The following is a 17,429-nucleotide window of genomic DNA, read 5'->3' as shown; positions in this document are numbered from 1 at the left end:
GATGATTTTCAGTCATTGATCTTCAGACATACCGTACATTCTCTACATTTGCTTTGACTTGGTGGCTTACACTCTGATATAGGCTTTTAGGCTTCTCAAAGAGCAGATGTTGTATGGTAAATTTGTGCCCTTGAGCTGTCCAATCCATCCATGCTCATAAGGTCTCAGGTGGGTGTTGACACTGTGACAGCAAATGCATCACAGACACCACACCCTCCATGCTCTCCGTTAAAATGACAGTGAGCATTAACCTGTGTGTTCAGACACCCTTCCTTCCCCTTCTCCTTCTTCTTAGTTGTCTTCCCACATGAACGACCAGCTCTGTTTCCTCCCATGTGCGAAGGCAGCTCTGTAATGCCATCTCATCACTCGGTGACAGCTGACCAGTCCCTGGCCCACGCAGGATGCTTTGATGGCTGTGGCTTCCTGTCACACGACTCGCATCAGATTCATGCAGGCGGCTGTGGTCTAAATTTGCGGAGATTGATAAAACACTTTACTTTTAGAATACAATTCACAATAAGTTGTTTTTTAGTTGGTTTTTTTTATTGTGTTTGCCCTTTCTGTGTTCCACTTAGTGACCACCTGGAAGTCCCACTGTTATAACACAAACTTGGCGTGAGGAAAATTTACAAATTATCATATCACAAGCTTCTTGGCTATTGAAAATAAACTGATTTTCCTTGTTGCAGGGTTAGTGATGCTAAATGTCTCCAGGCATCTCATATTTCATTATCATCTCATCAGGAAATAAGTTATTTTGCTGTCAGAATATCCTTCTCACTCTGTAGGATATCTTTCTATCAGGTATCTGGCAGTGGTGAACCTTTTATAATTGTTCTTTAATTGGTCCAAGTGTGTGTCTTCGCAGTTCTGCATACACAGAACAACCCAGAAGGTTATTTCTTATAACAAAAGCAAGATAAGAGTTCATCATGCTTTGTATCGACATGTATAACCATGTACATACACAGATGACCTTGTATCATTTGGCTCATCACTCGGTCAAAACTAATTCAGACGGTGTATTTTAATATTGCCACTATCTGAATATTTTTTGGGTAAGTTCATCCCTGAACAATCGTTGCTCTCTATCTAAGAATAATTTAACCACAGTTAAGTTTTATATTTGCATTTATTTTTGTAAATCTGACAAACAAATTTAGAAATTGGAGGCGTTTCTTGACTGCACTGATCAATAAGGTTAAGTCATAATTTGTTTACTTGTTTGTTAAAATCAGAACAAAATAAAACCAACAACGGAATCTTGTTAAAAAAAAAAGTCTCATAGAAGTGCAGTACAGTTTCTCAGGTTTACATTTATCACATGTGAAATACAAGATTAAGTACTTTTCTTTATATTCCCTATTATAATGAATAATTAATGGGCCTCTGTCTATTGTGGCTGAGAGTTTTAAAGCACAATAGCGAGAAGTAATCAAGAAATGGCAGTGCCGGTAATGGGAAGACAATATGGGACAAAACTATGTTATATTCCCATTATAGAAGAAATACAATTGCACAGGGGAGTAGTGATCACCAAAGTGGATAAATTGCCGTGTTAAAGAGGTGAATGTGGACATGTGGAAACTGTTTTGCCCCGCTAATAGCTGAATAAACAGCTGTAATCTATCAGGTTCCTATTCTGTAGCAGCTGCTTTATTTCTCAGTTACATACAGGATCATCATCGCGTTTTCTTTTTTTTTTTTCCTTAATTTGGGTAGTTACAGACAGACATGCACAATTGCTGAGCCTTTAGAGTGTTTGCAAACACTTCTTCTCCTTTATGTAACAAAAGCGGGGCTGGTGCCTTATTCTTCTACAGGTTTCTTCTGTCATTTACACACACACACACACACACATACACACACACACACACACACACACACACACACACACACACACACACACACACACACACACACACACACACACACACACACACACACACACACACACACACACACACACACACACACACACACACACACACACACACACACACCTTCCAGACCGGTAGGGGTCGGTGACAAGTGTTGAGGATATAGTACTAATTAGAGATTGGACACCTTCAGGGAGTCGCTCCCTTTTTAATGATCATGCTACTAGCCAGAACCTTTTTTTTTTTCATTTCCTTATTTTCTTCTTTGTTCATTATTGCTCCACCAAGTCCGGCCTTAGGCCAGACTAAACACTTGCTCCTCTACCAAGCAGCCTTTTTCTTTCTCCTCCATAATTTCAAGGTCCTTGAAAATCAAGACATATTTTTGGAGGTGCAATTAGGTTATTTCTGCTCCAGTTGCTGCTGTGTTCTACGAAAATGTATTTAATTTTGTTTTTCCGAGGCTGCGCTTGTCTCTCCTCCCTCTGCTTGTCGGTCCCACGTGGGTTGGCAGGCTGGATGAGCGCCAAGTCCTTGCACCTGTCCCTCAAAGAGAGACTAACACACACACACACACACACATACACACGCAAGCTTGCCTGCAGACAGGAGACGAAGCATGTACACGCACACAGCATCCTGCATTGTCAAGGTTATAAGATAGCGTAGCAGCTCCCCAGTAGGAGAGGGGAAAGACAGCGCTGGTGAGGAAAAGGAGACACTGGGGAGGCGATTGAATAAGTATCAGAGAGGAACAAAAAGAGTGCAGACAAGTGGTTGGAAGTTAAAAAAAAAAAAAAAAGAAGGGGGTGGGGTGGGTGTTGAGAAATAGAACCTGTAATGATGGCATGGGAGAATCATGAGTGCCAACCGAGGGCAATGATAGGAAAGGAAAAAAATGGGAGAGATGAAGAGAAAATTTACAGAAAGAAAGATGGTAGCCTGCGTGTCCTCCCCCATCCTTAGGCACATGCTATTCAAAGCCCTGTAATTTGTGTCATTAATTAAAAAAGCTGATGGAATGAAGTTAAGGGGTTTGTACTCTGCAACTCCTTGGTAGAAGATGGGGGGGGGGGATTGCAAAAAATATTGCTGCCATTTCTGCCATGAATCTCTATTAGTGGCTAATGATACCATTCTGATACCTCTCAACCATTAGTGTGAAATTGGGAAGCATTAATTATTCAAATGAAAATCCATACAGCTGCCGCTCACATGACAGGGTCGACACTCACATTAGCTAAAGGTCCCCATTGTTAGCTGCTCGGCATGTGTCTTAAACAGGGAGTAGACCACAATAAGTATGCAGAGCAGACTGCCAGGTGAAAATTATATTTGAAAGTATGCATTATCTGAGCAAATACAGAGTGGAATATATAATGCAGTGGAAGCAGAGTTGAACCTTACCGTGTAGTATATATATTTAAATATATATATATATCAGCAGTGGGGTGTTTCATTGTGGTCTGCTTATGGACTCCAAACTGTCAAGAGCTGAAATGTGTGCACTCAAGCAAAAGGCACTTTTGCATTTAAAGTTGTGATTGTAATGAACAGCTGCTGCCTTCTTTTGTAATTGTAAAAATAGATTATTTCAAAGCCATACATGTGGGTTTGCCTATTCAACTTATTAAATCAGCCGTGACAGCTTGACCAATTAGACAAGTTGCAGAAGTCACCCATGTTATTTTAACATGGTTTATGTATCTTGCAGTATGCGGCAGCCAAACTCTAATAGAATCCAGAGTGTTTTGTGGATTACAAGAGAATGTTGCAACCTATTAGGCTGTGTCTATGACAGCCAAACATTGACCCAAGGTTAAAATGTGCACCTTATACAGGTCACGACTTCATCACAGGGCCACTTTGTGATTTCTAATTAGTGTGCTGTTCATTTTAGGGTGTTTAAATTCTTGGGCCGTACTTTTTAGAAAACGGGAGTTTTAGTTGCATAGGTGTGTGAAAACAAGGCTGCTTAAAGCCTCACAGTAGCCAAAAGATAAGAGTGCTTACATTGGGCCACTTCCAAATGTTCACGTGTGAAACAAGGTGTTGGTTCAAGAAAAGAGCATTTGTCATTGGCAGGTCCTAGTCAGAAGTTTGGCAGGTCCAGGAGACATTTTCTAATTTTCTACTTGTTTCTCATTGCCACTGGTAATAGTTTTCTTTGTTCTGCTTTGCTTTGGCACCCAAGCGAGTCATTGCAACTGCCAGCCCTTTGCAGACCGGAGGCCTTGCATGGTCATGGCAGCGGCAACATGGACGCAAGGTCATCCAACAAGCAATTGCCAAGGAAATCTTGAAGTGGCAGCTGAAAATAAATTTGGCCCTTGAGTTCCTTGAAGGATCAATAGCTACAAGGGTCAAAAACACCTGAGTGGAACCGGCACACTGTTGTTTAAGACCTGCTATTCATTCTATCGTCTTTCAATATTAAAGTATCATCATGTGATTAGATATAGTGCTATGTTCACATAATTAAATAGAGTAGGTTCATTTACTTGTGTATTTATGTATACTAAAATATGATATTTAATTGACTTTGACCTTTCCATGAGTGTGCAGATCATTTTATTATGACAAACTTGAATGGGGTTTTCAAGTGTGTATTTTGTGCCACAGAAGAAGATGTAACCCTTTTAAGAGGGGCAAAGGCTTCTCTGAAAGGGTTTTATTTTCTGATGTGTATTTGTGTGCAGATTTCTGAGAATTCAGAGGGAGTGAGGACAGAGGAACAGATGAGTAGAAGAAGGAAGAGATAAGAGAGAACTAAATGCTTTTTAGTGACTCAGTGACAGCCATGACCAAAATCGTATTAAGGTCACAATGGGGTTGGTGGGGTGGAGTAAAGAAGATTTTCACATGAATCAATTCTCTGCCTCGGCTTTTCTCCGCCGCTCCCCTTGTATCTGTGACAGAATAAATGTGGATATCCACGGCGCATATCACAGGTATCTGTCTGCGGAGTGTGACGTGAGTAGACATGGCGTGAACAAATTGGTTTTGAGTGTTCTGACGAGCGACCTTGTTGCATCTGGCAGTATCTTCCGGTCAAGCAAAAGGGCCACATACTGGTCTGTAGCCCTTGGGAGTGGTATATTTCCTTGTCAGGGATTTCATCCACATCCTTTCCTCGCTTCTCACACCATCTCCTCCGGTGATTGCGTCGCATACCACTTCTCACATCCCCGCCACTAATGCCTTTTGCTATAGATCATTACCCTTCTCTCCCCCTCGCCACTGTTAGCAATCGTTCAATCAGAAATGCCTGGCCTCCCCTGTGGTCCCTGTTGTGTGTACGTTGCTCATGGGAGGTGAGGAGGCTTCGATCTGAGACATTTGGCTGTTTACTTTGATTTGATCCACCGAGTCCACGTATAGCTCACAGTTATTGGCAAATTTCTGTTTGCCCGCTCTGCCGATTCCCATGTAGCCCAAGGCAACTGTTGCTCACACTTGGACTTATTGTGTCGTAGTGACAGCTCGAGTGTTTGCTGTTAATGAGGTGGCGTGCTGCGCCGGCGTACAAGTTTATGATCTGACCAACACTCATTTATAGCCTTTTCCCCCCTCCCTGCTATTTCTCTTTTTGCTCTTTCCCTTGGCCAATACACCTCCCTCTTTTTTTCATTGGCTCGCCGCCTTGCATTAATATTGTTCTCCTCCAATAACTTTCCCATCTTTCAAAATTTACCCCACCTGCCACTACCCACTGACCTCCATAGCTCACTCTGTTGCGCTATCCATTTGGAGGAGAGGGCTCTTGTAAGCCCTAGTAACAGAGGTTAATCCTCTCTTATTAGAACCAGGATTACTGGAGGGGAAGAGACAGGAGAAGGCTCGCTGGGTGGATGCTAACCCCAACAGCATGAGGAAGAGAATGACAAAATACCATGAGTGATATAACAGGCTTGTTCATAGAGAAATAATATGAGAGAGTGAGAGAGAGAGAGAGGGAGAGAGAGAGATGTAATAACCTCAGTACAACTTCAAGGTGGGAGCATATTGCTGATTTTACATCTTGCCTGCATTTGCAGTTCACATATGTCAATCAGTTAAAAGAAATTATAATTTCCACAAAACAGTGATTCATATTTTTTTCAAACCTACTTATATTTATAATGATCTCTGTGATGGATGCTCCTTTTTTAATTTTGTACAAGGCTGTACTTTATTTCTTCACCAGTATCCACTAGTATATTTATGTTGCATCTTCAACAGTACATTAAAGACACAGTAAGAAATATGTGTGAAAATCAGCCTCAAATTAATCATGTGAATGCAGCAGAGAAATAGCAATAGTAGTCGGTAACGCGAAGTGTTTCGGTGAGTTGATCTACCTCACTTCTTGCATTCAGTCGGAACAGAATATATGTTGAGGGCTGATCAACTAACAGCTGACTCACCTCTGCCACCTGCATAAAGGGGCATTTTATGACATACTGTGCCGTGCTTCATGTAAAAGGCAACAGTTTTAGTAATTTAACTACTCAACGTTATTTTCTTTTTAGTTCCTTCAAGTGCTTTTGTACTTTAGCTCCTGTTTTTTTTTTTTTGTTTGTTTTTTTTTGCTTTGTTTTGTTTTCAAGAATAAACTATTAGGCATTGCATAGCATGCCGTTGCTAGAAAGCCAGATATTTTCTTTGAGGAGAACAAAGACTAACCCTGATGCTCCACTCGTGTGATTCATTTGTGGTGGGATGAGTGTAGCCATTCGAATCCTGGTACACATCGAATGACTGGACTCAGAGCCCTTGAGGAGGCAGGTCTTGATCTGTTTCCAAACAAACTCTGGTGCAGATTGATTGAAGGCTGAGTGCAGCACAGACCAAATGTGTCTAAACAAACTGTTTCCTTGCAGCTGATCTTCACTGATGTGTGCAGTGGAGGAATTCCTGCCGCTATTTAGCTGTTTTTTTTTTATTCATTTTACCAGTAAACATTAGGTCTTTGCTGTGAAAAGTACTGCTACTGGAATCCTTTGAGCACAATTAGCAGAGCACATGGTATTGATGTAGAAACACGTTGACATAATATGCAAAACAATGCAAGGCTCATGTAAAAATGCCAATTCTGTCTATAATCATATACAAACTATTTATTACATCCCTTATCCCAAACACAACCTCAACACAAACTGTAAGAATCACCAACAACCAAAATTCCTAATTTCATTAACCCACTTCACCCATTTTAGATGTTTGTCCCCTGACTCTTAATGCCACACACACAAACTATCCAACCAATTAAAGAAGAGACTTCACAGGGCAGGAGAATTTAACAATGTCAACTTTTTGTAACGGAACCCTAAAGTAGGCTTGGTTTCAAAGGGTTCATTTTATCAATATTTTTTGGAGTACATGTTATAAACACTAAATTGTGCCTTCCAGTAAAAAGCCCATATGAAATGTAAATGTTTGAATTCATTTGTTTCCATATGGACGCACAAGAACTTGCTTATTGTCTCATACCTTTTTATCCCACAGCCATCCGAGTACAACATGTTCAAGACCTGATTAATTTGTCTCTTTCCAGGAGCCTCACGTGTGACACGGTGCTCACTCTCTTTATCTCTCTTCTTTCTAAAAGCGTCAGATTAAACGTTTTATGTGTCTATTTTACTAACACCACTCTCCTCTTGTCCTTTTGTGTGACTGTAAAATAAAGACAGTTATCACATCATTAATCTGTTCTTTATTTTTTCTTTCTTTCTCTCCCCTTCATGCCTAAAATACTAGAAGTGGAACAAAAAGGTAACTAAATGCCAACAACTTCTCCTTTATTCATCTGCATTTTCATTCAGTCATTTGCTTTCTTTGCTGGTGGTGGGTTGGTGCAGCAGGTATTTTGTAAATGTGTGTTCATTGATGTGGCTAAACATGCATTTCATGGGGATACACATGTACATATTTTCTTTTTTTATTTAGTCATGCAGACGAAGCAACAACCAGGCAGAACCTTTAATAGTTCATTGGGCATTGATTTCTTGCTCATCAGCGGCAACTGCAGCAGATTTGAGTTTGACATTGCTACAGCCACAGTTACGCTTTTTGGCCATTACAAGCCAGCTTCCCAGTGAAAATCCGATAACCTCAGGATGTTTTTATTCCATGTAATAACAGAAAATTATTCCAGCTCTGCTTTATCAGCTGCATAATATTAAAGTAGAGGGTTATACAGGTTGATCAATAGCTTGTCCAATAAGCTGTCAGCATTTTTCATTATAGCTCTAACACGATGATGGCTATAACCTTCAGGGACTCGCGAGTCAATACTGGAGATAGATCATAGCAGTTGCATTCTTACCTTATCAGCACTGTATGATTCTGCAAAACACACTGTACACTAAAGCTCGACTTAGAGTCCCAGGAGCTTTGTATTAGTAGTGTTTCCTTTTCCCTTTGCTGGGAAAAAAAAAGTTCTCTGTCAGGTGGTCACTGTAACGTTGGACTGGTGTCAAGGATAGAATCATAAAAAAAAAAAATTGTCAAGAGTTGTGTTTTAATAGCTGTGCTGTGTTACCTTTTTACATGAGCTGGAAATATGTCCTCTGTCAGACGTTTAAATATAAAGTTGGATTGAAGATGGAAATGTAATCATTAAGCAAGAGTCAAGAGTTCTGCTTTAATGGCTGCACAATAAATTTCCGGGTTTCATAGTAGCCATTAATTAATGACATATCGCTGAAATCTGTGGCAAAGAGAATGAGCAATGAAAGTGAAGGAAGGAGGTAAAACATTTTATGGAGATGTGCAGCACTGCTGCGATAACAGTTTGCAAAATCCCCCATGAAAGCCATGATTGCCTTTGTTTCCCTTTCTCCTAATATCTACCAGTCACCCCTTCATCCCTGCGTGTACAACCTCCATAGTGCCCAGTGTGTTGTCAGTATAAAGCTTGCCTGGTCTGACCTTGTACACATATGGTGTGATTCGACAATAGAAATAGCCCTCTTAGCATTTAGCAAAGCAACCACTGAGATGTCTGCCGAGACTTGACGCCAACGGAACGCATCTCGACGCACTTTCGCCCCACAGGTAGACAACATGTTTAATCTTCGGAGATTACAAGGGAAAGAAGCCCCTGCTTTTGTTGTCTCTTTCTGTTTTCTCTTCTTTCTTGGGGCACGCACTTTTTGCCTCTCAGCGGATCTCCAGCTCGAACTTGTCAGCCCTTTGTCAGCCTCCTGGCCTATTACAGTGAAGAGAGCTTCTTTGCACACCTTCTTTTCCCTTGGCTTTTCTGCATCCCAACATGGGGAAAAGAGAAACCTTGCATTATCAGAAGTCTTTCTTTGTTATTTCCCTCCACGATGTTGGGTCAAAAAAAATAAATAAATTGTGGTTTAGCATTGCATTTTGTTTAAATGGGACCTTTCCTGTTCATGTTTTTGTTTTTTGTTTTTTTCATATTATCTTGCATAAATTAGTTTTCTTATTAATGATAAAAGCAAAGCCTGCATGCATTATGAATGGTAATTTGACACCAGCTTAATTGTTTTGCACTTGCTGCTCCACCTGGATGCCCATATAAAGAAATTGGTGATGGACTAAATCCTCATGCCCTCATTATATTTTGCTCTGTTGACAATATATATGAACAAATTTCACTGCAGTGTTTCATTTGTAACAGAAAAAGTACAGCTGGCCTCATCTTGATACATTCACGATAAGTATGTTTGTGCATTTCAAAATGTAAATTGGAATATTTACCTAGCTTGATGTTGCCATTGTTTTTTTCTGAACTGAGATGTCATCTCCTTAGTAAGAATAAAAAAAAAGAAAGAGAACTGCTTCATTACACGATAATCCATAACCAACTCAAATTAGCTTTTGCAAATGGTGCCCACTATTGACCTGCCCCAGCTGTATTACCTTGGCCGAGCTTTATCAGATTTGAGTGCAAACCAGTTCACATATAATTAGTTTACTGTGTGTGGGACTGTAAATCATGCTGCAGACCTAAAATGTCATGCAGATGAAATAATGGAAAGGCGGTCATTATACAGATGATGTAATTTCTGTATTATTATGATTTAGTTTTTTGTTGTTTTTTTTTCATTTTAAGTATAATTTTTTTTTCTAATGAAAGGCTGCTGTGTTCAATATCCACAATTTAGCCATTTATCACAGTTTTTGGGGTCTTTGCGTTTATTGCTGCTTATTGAAGACGGCCAGTGGGTGGTTTAATGAAGGAAAAAAGTGAAGCCCTTTTATTCTTTCCTTTTCATTTGTGTGTGAATTAAAGCCACAGTGAGAATTGAAATGTCAATGTGTGTTTTTAGGTGGACAAATTAGTACAGCATGTGGTAAGTTTTAATAGCATCTCCAGACCTGCTTTTACTATAAGTGAAATGGGGAGGCATAACCCTTCTCCCCTCACTACAAATGTCAAGTTAGTTTGTTCAGCGACATTGTGGTTAATTGCCCTCAGAGCCAGAGGCAAACAACATGAGAAGTATCGTATCCAAATTAGATCAACTGTGGTAAGTATTTGGATCCAAAAGTGCACTTAATAAATTTGAGATGCAGCTTGAAATAATAAGGAAAGGCATCTCTGCTTTGTATAAGCGATGTTATCCAAAATTCTGTTTGATCAAAAGTACTGCACTTCTAATTATTTTTCTCTCTCTCTCTCTGTTTTTTTTTTTTTTTTCAATCTGAATCCGATCATCCCAACATTAATAAAGAGAGTGTCATTGTTCATGGATTTTGACCCGACAGTTTTATCAGCCTATAATTATCCAGTTTTTTTACCTGCCAATGTAACTCTGCTTTTGTCTTTCCCCATTTTTGGCTCCTCAGTATTCCTGTGCCCAGGGCTTCTACGCAGGGTGTACCAGAGCGAGCACCTCTTCGAATCGGACCACCAGTCGGGAGCCTGGTGCAAAGATCCTCTACAGGCCTCAGATAAGATCTACTACATGCCTTGGACACCTTACCGGACAGACACCTTGACCGAATACTCCTCCAAAGAAGACTTTGTTGCTGGTAGGCCGACGACTACCTACAAACTGCCGCACCGTGTTGATGGAACCGGCTTTGTGGTCTATGATGGTGCACTCTTCTTCAACAAGGAGCGAACGCGCAACATAGTCAAGTTTGACCTGAGAACTCGCATAAAGAGCGGCGAAGCTATCATCGCCAACGCCAACTACCATGACACCTCTCCATACCGCTGGGGGGGCAAGTCAGATATTGACTTGGCTGTAGATGAAAACGGCCTTTGGGTGATCTACGCCACCGAGCAAAATAACGGGCGGATCGTCATCAGTCAGCTCAATCCCTACACGTTGCGAGTTGAAGGGACCTGGGACACGGCTTATGACAAGCGCTCGGCATCGAATGCCTTCATGATTTGTGGAATCCTCTATGTCGTCAAGTCAGTGTATGAGGATGATGACAATGAGGCAACAGGAAACAAAATTGACTACATCTACAACACAGAGCTCAGTAAAGATGGATTTCTGGACATCCCATTCCCCAACTCCTATCAGTACATCGCTGCCGTGGATTATAATCCCAGGGACAACCTGCTGTACGTTTGGAACAATTACCATGTTGTCAAGTACTCTCTGGATTTTGGAGCCCTGGATAACAGACTCGGTAAGGCACAATTTATTTATGGTTTTTATCAAGCACTCAGTCACTTAATATTCAGGTATTATAATTATCACTATTGTTTCGGGTATTATTCAGTGTTTCAGAGGAGGAGCGATGTGCTACAAAATATGTAAAATTAGATGCAAATGAAATTGACAAATTGAACGACTTTGAGGTGCGAGAAAATGTGAAAACCGTTAATGTAAACCAGGAGAATAACAACGGAATCTATATTCGGTCAATCTAGACCCAAAATAAACCTCACATTTTTAGGGATTTTTTTTTTTCATGGTTTTCAAGGATGTGGGACTGCAAAAACTCAATGGTAGATTTTCCAGCCATCCTATTTATATGCCGCTTTACCCAACCCAGTGTCATGTGGGGTTGGAAATCGTCCCAGATAATGAGATTCAAGGGCAAGTGACGGAGGAAGGCCACTGCCAGCAAGACGGTCCTGAAGTTTTTAAAGGATTTTTTCTGATCTCCAGATGCTTCCTCACATCAGTGTTCTTGATGTGCCGATACATCAAATAGCCATATTTAAGTAGCTTTTTTTTGTTCTGCTTTAAAATTTGACCTTCAAAAAGCTTAATCTTTCTCCTTACAAAAAAGTTTCTTAATATCGTGAGCGTTCATTAATTGACAGATTATCTATCCATTTTCTACTCCCAATTGTTTGCCGTTTCGTCTTAATTTCATCTATATTATCACCCATTCGATCTACAAACAGCCACTTTTCAGCTCTGAGAATATATATAGTGTAATTCTCACGTTTTGTTTGCTCTGTTCAACACTTTTGTGGTGTGGGATGTGCAGAGTGGATTTGGCATTGTAAAATGTTTAGGTCTTGTTTTCTCATACCTGCCTATGATATAACCAACTGAAAGTGTGTGGGCTTGTGACAATTGCCTGCCGGTAATGTGCTACTTTTGTATTTTAAATTACAGCAAAGAGAAGTAAAGGAAAGTGAAGTACCGAGATCGAGACTGTAGATAGTTGAGCATAATGATACACTTGTTTTTCACATTCATATAATTGTCTCATTAATTCTTAATAATATAGATTATCAAGCTGAAGAATCATAATAAAATAGAATGTTTCGGTCTTTATCAGTGTTTAATGCTGAATCATTTCCTCATGTTTGGCCACTTTTCAATTGTTTGAATGATAATCAAATAAGCAGGTCGTGTAATTTGCTATATCCTAGCCCTTATCCCCAAGATTGTAGGGTCAAGTAAATGAGCGAGCATTCCATCCTCTGAGAGCTTTTAGAAATGTCTGCATCTCAAGAGGTTTAATATATTTTTGTCTCACATTTTCTTGGAGGTCATGACTTCCCAATATCGTCTGCAGTGGGATGATTGTGAAACTCAAACTATAAAAAAGTTAAATATGAAAATTCTTTCTGGGTCAAGTGGCTACAAAATAGTCATGAACTGCAGCTGTAACCCACCCTAAGTAGAGAAACTTTTGTGTGTGCTTTTTTCAAATGTGACAGCTTACATGTCCACTGAAAAATTCACAATATCATCTGCTGACAGATCCTCATCCTCTCTGTCATCATGTTGGGGATCGGTTGAAAAAAAACAAAAACTGCAATACCAATACGTCTTGCATACTTACATTCTTAGTAGATGCACAAAAAATGATTTTGTGGCAGGTATTCAGTAAGATTAAATGCAGTAATTGCACAAACCACTGACATTCTGTCTGTTAACATTTTAAAAATAATTTTATTAAACCTTTCTGTTTAAGAATGTGCATCTACCTGATTTCCAGGTGGGCTTTTTGGTCTATTTTGTGCACACAGTTGATTCAGAAAGGTTTACTTGCCATAAGAGCCTGTTTTTGTTGGTCAAGATAACAGTCGGTCTTCTTTGTGTGGCCACATTGATATTGTTCCATGGAAGTGTATTTATATTCAGCGCATGATCGCCCAATGAGGAAGCTGTGTAACTTGTGGTCCTTTGCATTTGGCCACACGATGAAGTCTTATACTCACTCTGGTTAAGACGTTTGACTGACAAATTTCACTTCCTAGAACTAATTTGAAAAGTCTAATTTCTCTCCTCCATTGTTCTTTTTATAAATTGGTGCTTGTTGGGAACACCCCAAAAGACAAGGTGGAGCTGTTTTGACACACCGAAGTAATACTTTGCGCTATCTCATCAACAGCTCTAGTCAAAAATGTCACAAGTTATTTGACTGTGAAATCCCCACTTCTGCTTTCTCCTCTGGAGCTTTTCTACCTGCTGCTTGCCAGTTTAATTTACTTTCCTTTGCTGGCTGTTACATTTCTCCCCAACTCTTTTTTTATTTTTTCTTTCTTTCTACTTTGTGTCCTGCTTCAACACCCCCCGTAATGTATTCATTCATTTGGTAACCATGCATATATTGTTTTGGTTTTTGACATTACACAGCATTCCCATAATGTAATTTGTTATAGTTAAAGAGAGTAAAAGTGCTGTTATGTGCTTCCTGTATTGAATGATTATTCTTCACCGATGAACAGTGTTGCACAATGATCACACATACTTTCATCTGCATAAGGACAGCAGCCTCAACAGTCGACTTCCTGTTGAGAAGTGTTTGACTGCTGTTGCAGAATAGGCTGCTCCTGAAATACTTCACTGCATTAATATAGATAGTAAAATGTTGCATTAAGTGGATAGATGGAGTCGGTGAACAAATATAAATGTCAGATAAACAGATTGATGGGGATTGAAAGAGTGATTGAATGGATTCTAGAGCAATAAAGCATTTAGTTTTATCAACTCACAGACCAAAAATATAAACACAAAGACACAGACCTGCTCTGATTAAAGCTGCTGTTGTTAACGGTCCACATTTTCCATACAATTGTCTCCTGAGCAGCGTACATTTTGAGATGGCAGGATAGTTGCAGCCAAATTGCTTGAATCGGCATCCGCGCGTCACTTGACTGCACACAAATTAGTCTGCATTTGCAGTTGCATCACATTGTTTTTCTCTGTTTGTTCGCCGTTCCGCTAAGACCAGAGAGCAAAATGTGGTCGGTCCAAAGAGGAAGTGTCTGTCACAGAAAGTTCGAGCAGCAACGCAAAAGCTGGAGTAGTGTGGAAAATAACCTGCACAGAGAAGAACAAAGCAGCAGTCTTGTTGTAAAAATGACAATATGGATGTTTTCTATCTCATCATACACAGAAAAATGTATCTCGTTTAAAACGAACCATAAAATAGTCGATACGTTTTTCTGGAAACTTCTGAATCTGATCTAGCGTCCCAATCACAGTGTCTGTTAACACTCCTAGAAAGGTGTCATTCGCTGATCGCATTAACGAGAGCTCATATCCGCTTGTGCCACCTCCGCAAGCATGGCTGACCTGCCATACCAGTGGAGCATGATGTATGGGTAACAGAGCAGCAGAGACACAGCCAGGCTCGCAGCTGGGTTCTGAAACCTTGTGCCCAATCTCTCGAGCCAGAGCGCAGCACATGGTACAGGGCACATGACAATTATATTGGAGTATCAAACTGGTAAAGTTGATTATGCATTTCAGTCTTCTTTATTGTCTGGTGCGGAATGTCAACTCAAAAAAAGTACATCTTCCTTCTCTTGCAAAAAAAAGTAATCTTGTGGATTTTTAACCAATATTCATTCAGAAAAAACAGCCCTCAACTGTAATCATGTTCTAATCACAGCTTTTCCTTGAGTTTCTTCAATAGATGGAGCTATATTTTTATCCAGGCTGTTTTCAAGGACATATGATCTACACCCAAGAGTGCTTCCATGACAACTCCACATTGATAATTAAATTCACTCTGTTGGTGATAAAAAAATAAAAAATTTGCTCACAGGCAGCTATTAGCACGCAGCTATAAAAGCTCTCTTACCGCTTTTCATGAGCACATCCAGTACAGAATGTGCAAGGACAACTGAAATGAACTGCTCTTTGGTTATCCTTTAAATATATAAAGGAAAAAAATATGCATAAAGATAGCAACCTGGCACTACACACAGCGTATACAATATTTGGATTTCAAGTGGATCAGCAATATAAAGCATGGGTTTTAAATGCCATTTTGTCATGTCGCTTAATGTAAAAAAAAAAATCTCAAAGGCAACAGCGATTCTTGTCAAGGATGTTGATACTATATAGTACAATTGTGAGAATTTATGGGGTTTGTATCAATGCTCCAGTTCTCTAAATTAACCTTTGGAGGGTTTCTCATTCATCATGTTGCAATGCAGCTCCGTCTTCTTCAAAAACATCATACTCTATGTGATTGTTAGAGAAGCTTGCAGGTCACCAAAGTTGAAGCGCTGCATGAAATTAGTGTCAAAGCTGGGAACAGTAAGAGTCCTTGTGATGACCAAACGATCACCTCATTCAAACAAAAGCATCATGTCAAGAATTTCTTACTGAATGTGTGTCACTGATTGTAAATAATATCATCAATCACCATAGCCACTTATTCTGTTGAGTGTCATTGCATCATCTTGAAAATCAAAGATAAACCACATACGAGTCTGGTGAAAAAATACTATGATCGATGATAATAATGCAATCTCACATATATTGCATGGCAGGTTTACGTTATTTAACTGATTGAGCTGCAATATTTTCTTCTGATCTGAAATGTATTAATATTGACACTTTCATCAGACTCCATATCAAGATCAAATTTCCACACCTAATATTTGGTTTTAATGTTACTTTTTTTCTTGGGAAGTGTGAATATAGTCTAGTAGAAATAGACATGATCTTGTACTACAAAACCTAGTAAATTATTTAAACATTTTTGTACTAGTTTCAATCCATAATATCACAGATTACACCACCACCACCTCAATTTTTAATTTATCAAAACCCTGTCTGGAACACTTGGGCCTTGAGATTCCCAGCTTTTTACTCGGATAAGAAAAAATTTTTTTGTTTCTGTTTAATATCAATTTGTTTTTACATTACATTCTGAATGATAATTATTAAATTTTGTTCTGTCTTGATTTACACGTTGTATCACAATTACGTAGATGTTCTAGTATTTGTTAGTGTATGTTTATTTTTAAATGGAATACAGTAAGGAAACATTTGAAATAAAGATATATTTTTTTAAAGAAAATAAAAAAAATGTTTTTAAAAAAAAACCACCAAAAACCTCAACCATATAACTAATTCCAAGCCACAACTTACCCGGGCTGACCTTTTCACTGCGTGCCACAGTGAGCATGAGGTGCGAGCTGCAGTCAGTCTACGGGAGTGTAAAGACAAAGACATCCACCTGAGAAATTCTGCTTTGTTCCTTCCACCCACGGCTGCTGCTTGTAGAATGAATTTGCTGTCACAAGATAAGATTAAAGCTTCTTGTTCTCCCATGCATGCGTGTTGAATTGTATGCCTTTAAAAAAAAAAAAAAAAAATTGCAATCTCTCATTCTTCATCTGCTTCTGAATGTGTTTGCTGTTAATGGGGCACTGACATGATCAATGGATCCTGTCATGATGATGAGTATTCTCTGGTCCTAATGTGCTGAGGACTGTGTTAATACTTCGGTGTTTGTCTCGCATGCGTGTGATGCTGCAGCAAAGGTTATTTTGTGGAGTCATGATCGGTGCATAATACTCCAGCACAGTTGGTGTCATGGATACACTCATTGTCTGGTATTGCTGTAATTTTGCCACATGTTGCCATCTGGTCGGGGCATAGTGCCAGCTCTGCTGGGCTGCAGGGAGCCGGCAGACGCGGCACCTCAACCTTCATGCCGAAACAGCCAATGTTTTGAGCGCTCAGGCCCTTGGCTCTATTCAGAAGAGCCCGACACATGCTGAATTGATTAAGACTGCCTAAGCAGTAAATGCAGACTGACAGAGTCACTGTAGCTAATCACAGTGGAAGTCAGTTTGCCCTCAAACGTGCAAACTGTTGTCTTTTGGTTCCATCGCCCCCCCGGTCACCGTCGTTA

The 17,429-nt window shown here is 39.7% G+C and overlaps 1 protein-coding gene across 1 annotated transcript in view; it reads left to right on the top strand.

Annotated features, from left to right (window-relative positions):
• The window catches only part of LOC308147107 (adhesion G protein-coupled receptor L3), a gene marked incomplete at its 3' end in the record, with an annotated part of 169,030 nt that overhangs the window by 68,950 nt on the left and 82,651 nt on the right, over window positions 1–17,429 (top strand). The window contains exons 4-5 of the mRNA XM_080519188.1: window positions 7,623–7,637; window positions 10,689–11,489. Of these exons, the coding sequence (XP_080375314.1) occupies window positions 7,623–7,637; window positions 10,689–11,489 (816 nt within the window). The remainder of the gene's footprint in view (window positions 1–7,622; window positions 7,638–10,688; window positions 11,490–17,429) is intronic.

Source organism: Blennius ocellaris (genome assembly GCF_963422515.1).
Source record: "Blennius ocellaris genome assembly, chromosome: 23".
NCBI lineage: Eukaryota > Metazoa > Chordata > Actinopteri > Blenniiformes > Blenniidae > Blennius > Blennius ocellaris.
Note: the sequence above shows the minus strand (reverse complement) of the source record. Positions and strands in the feature narration are given on the sequence as shown.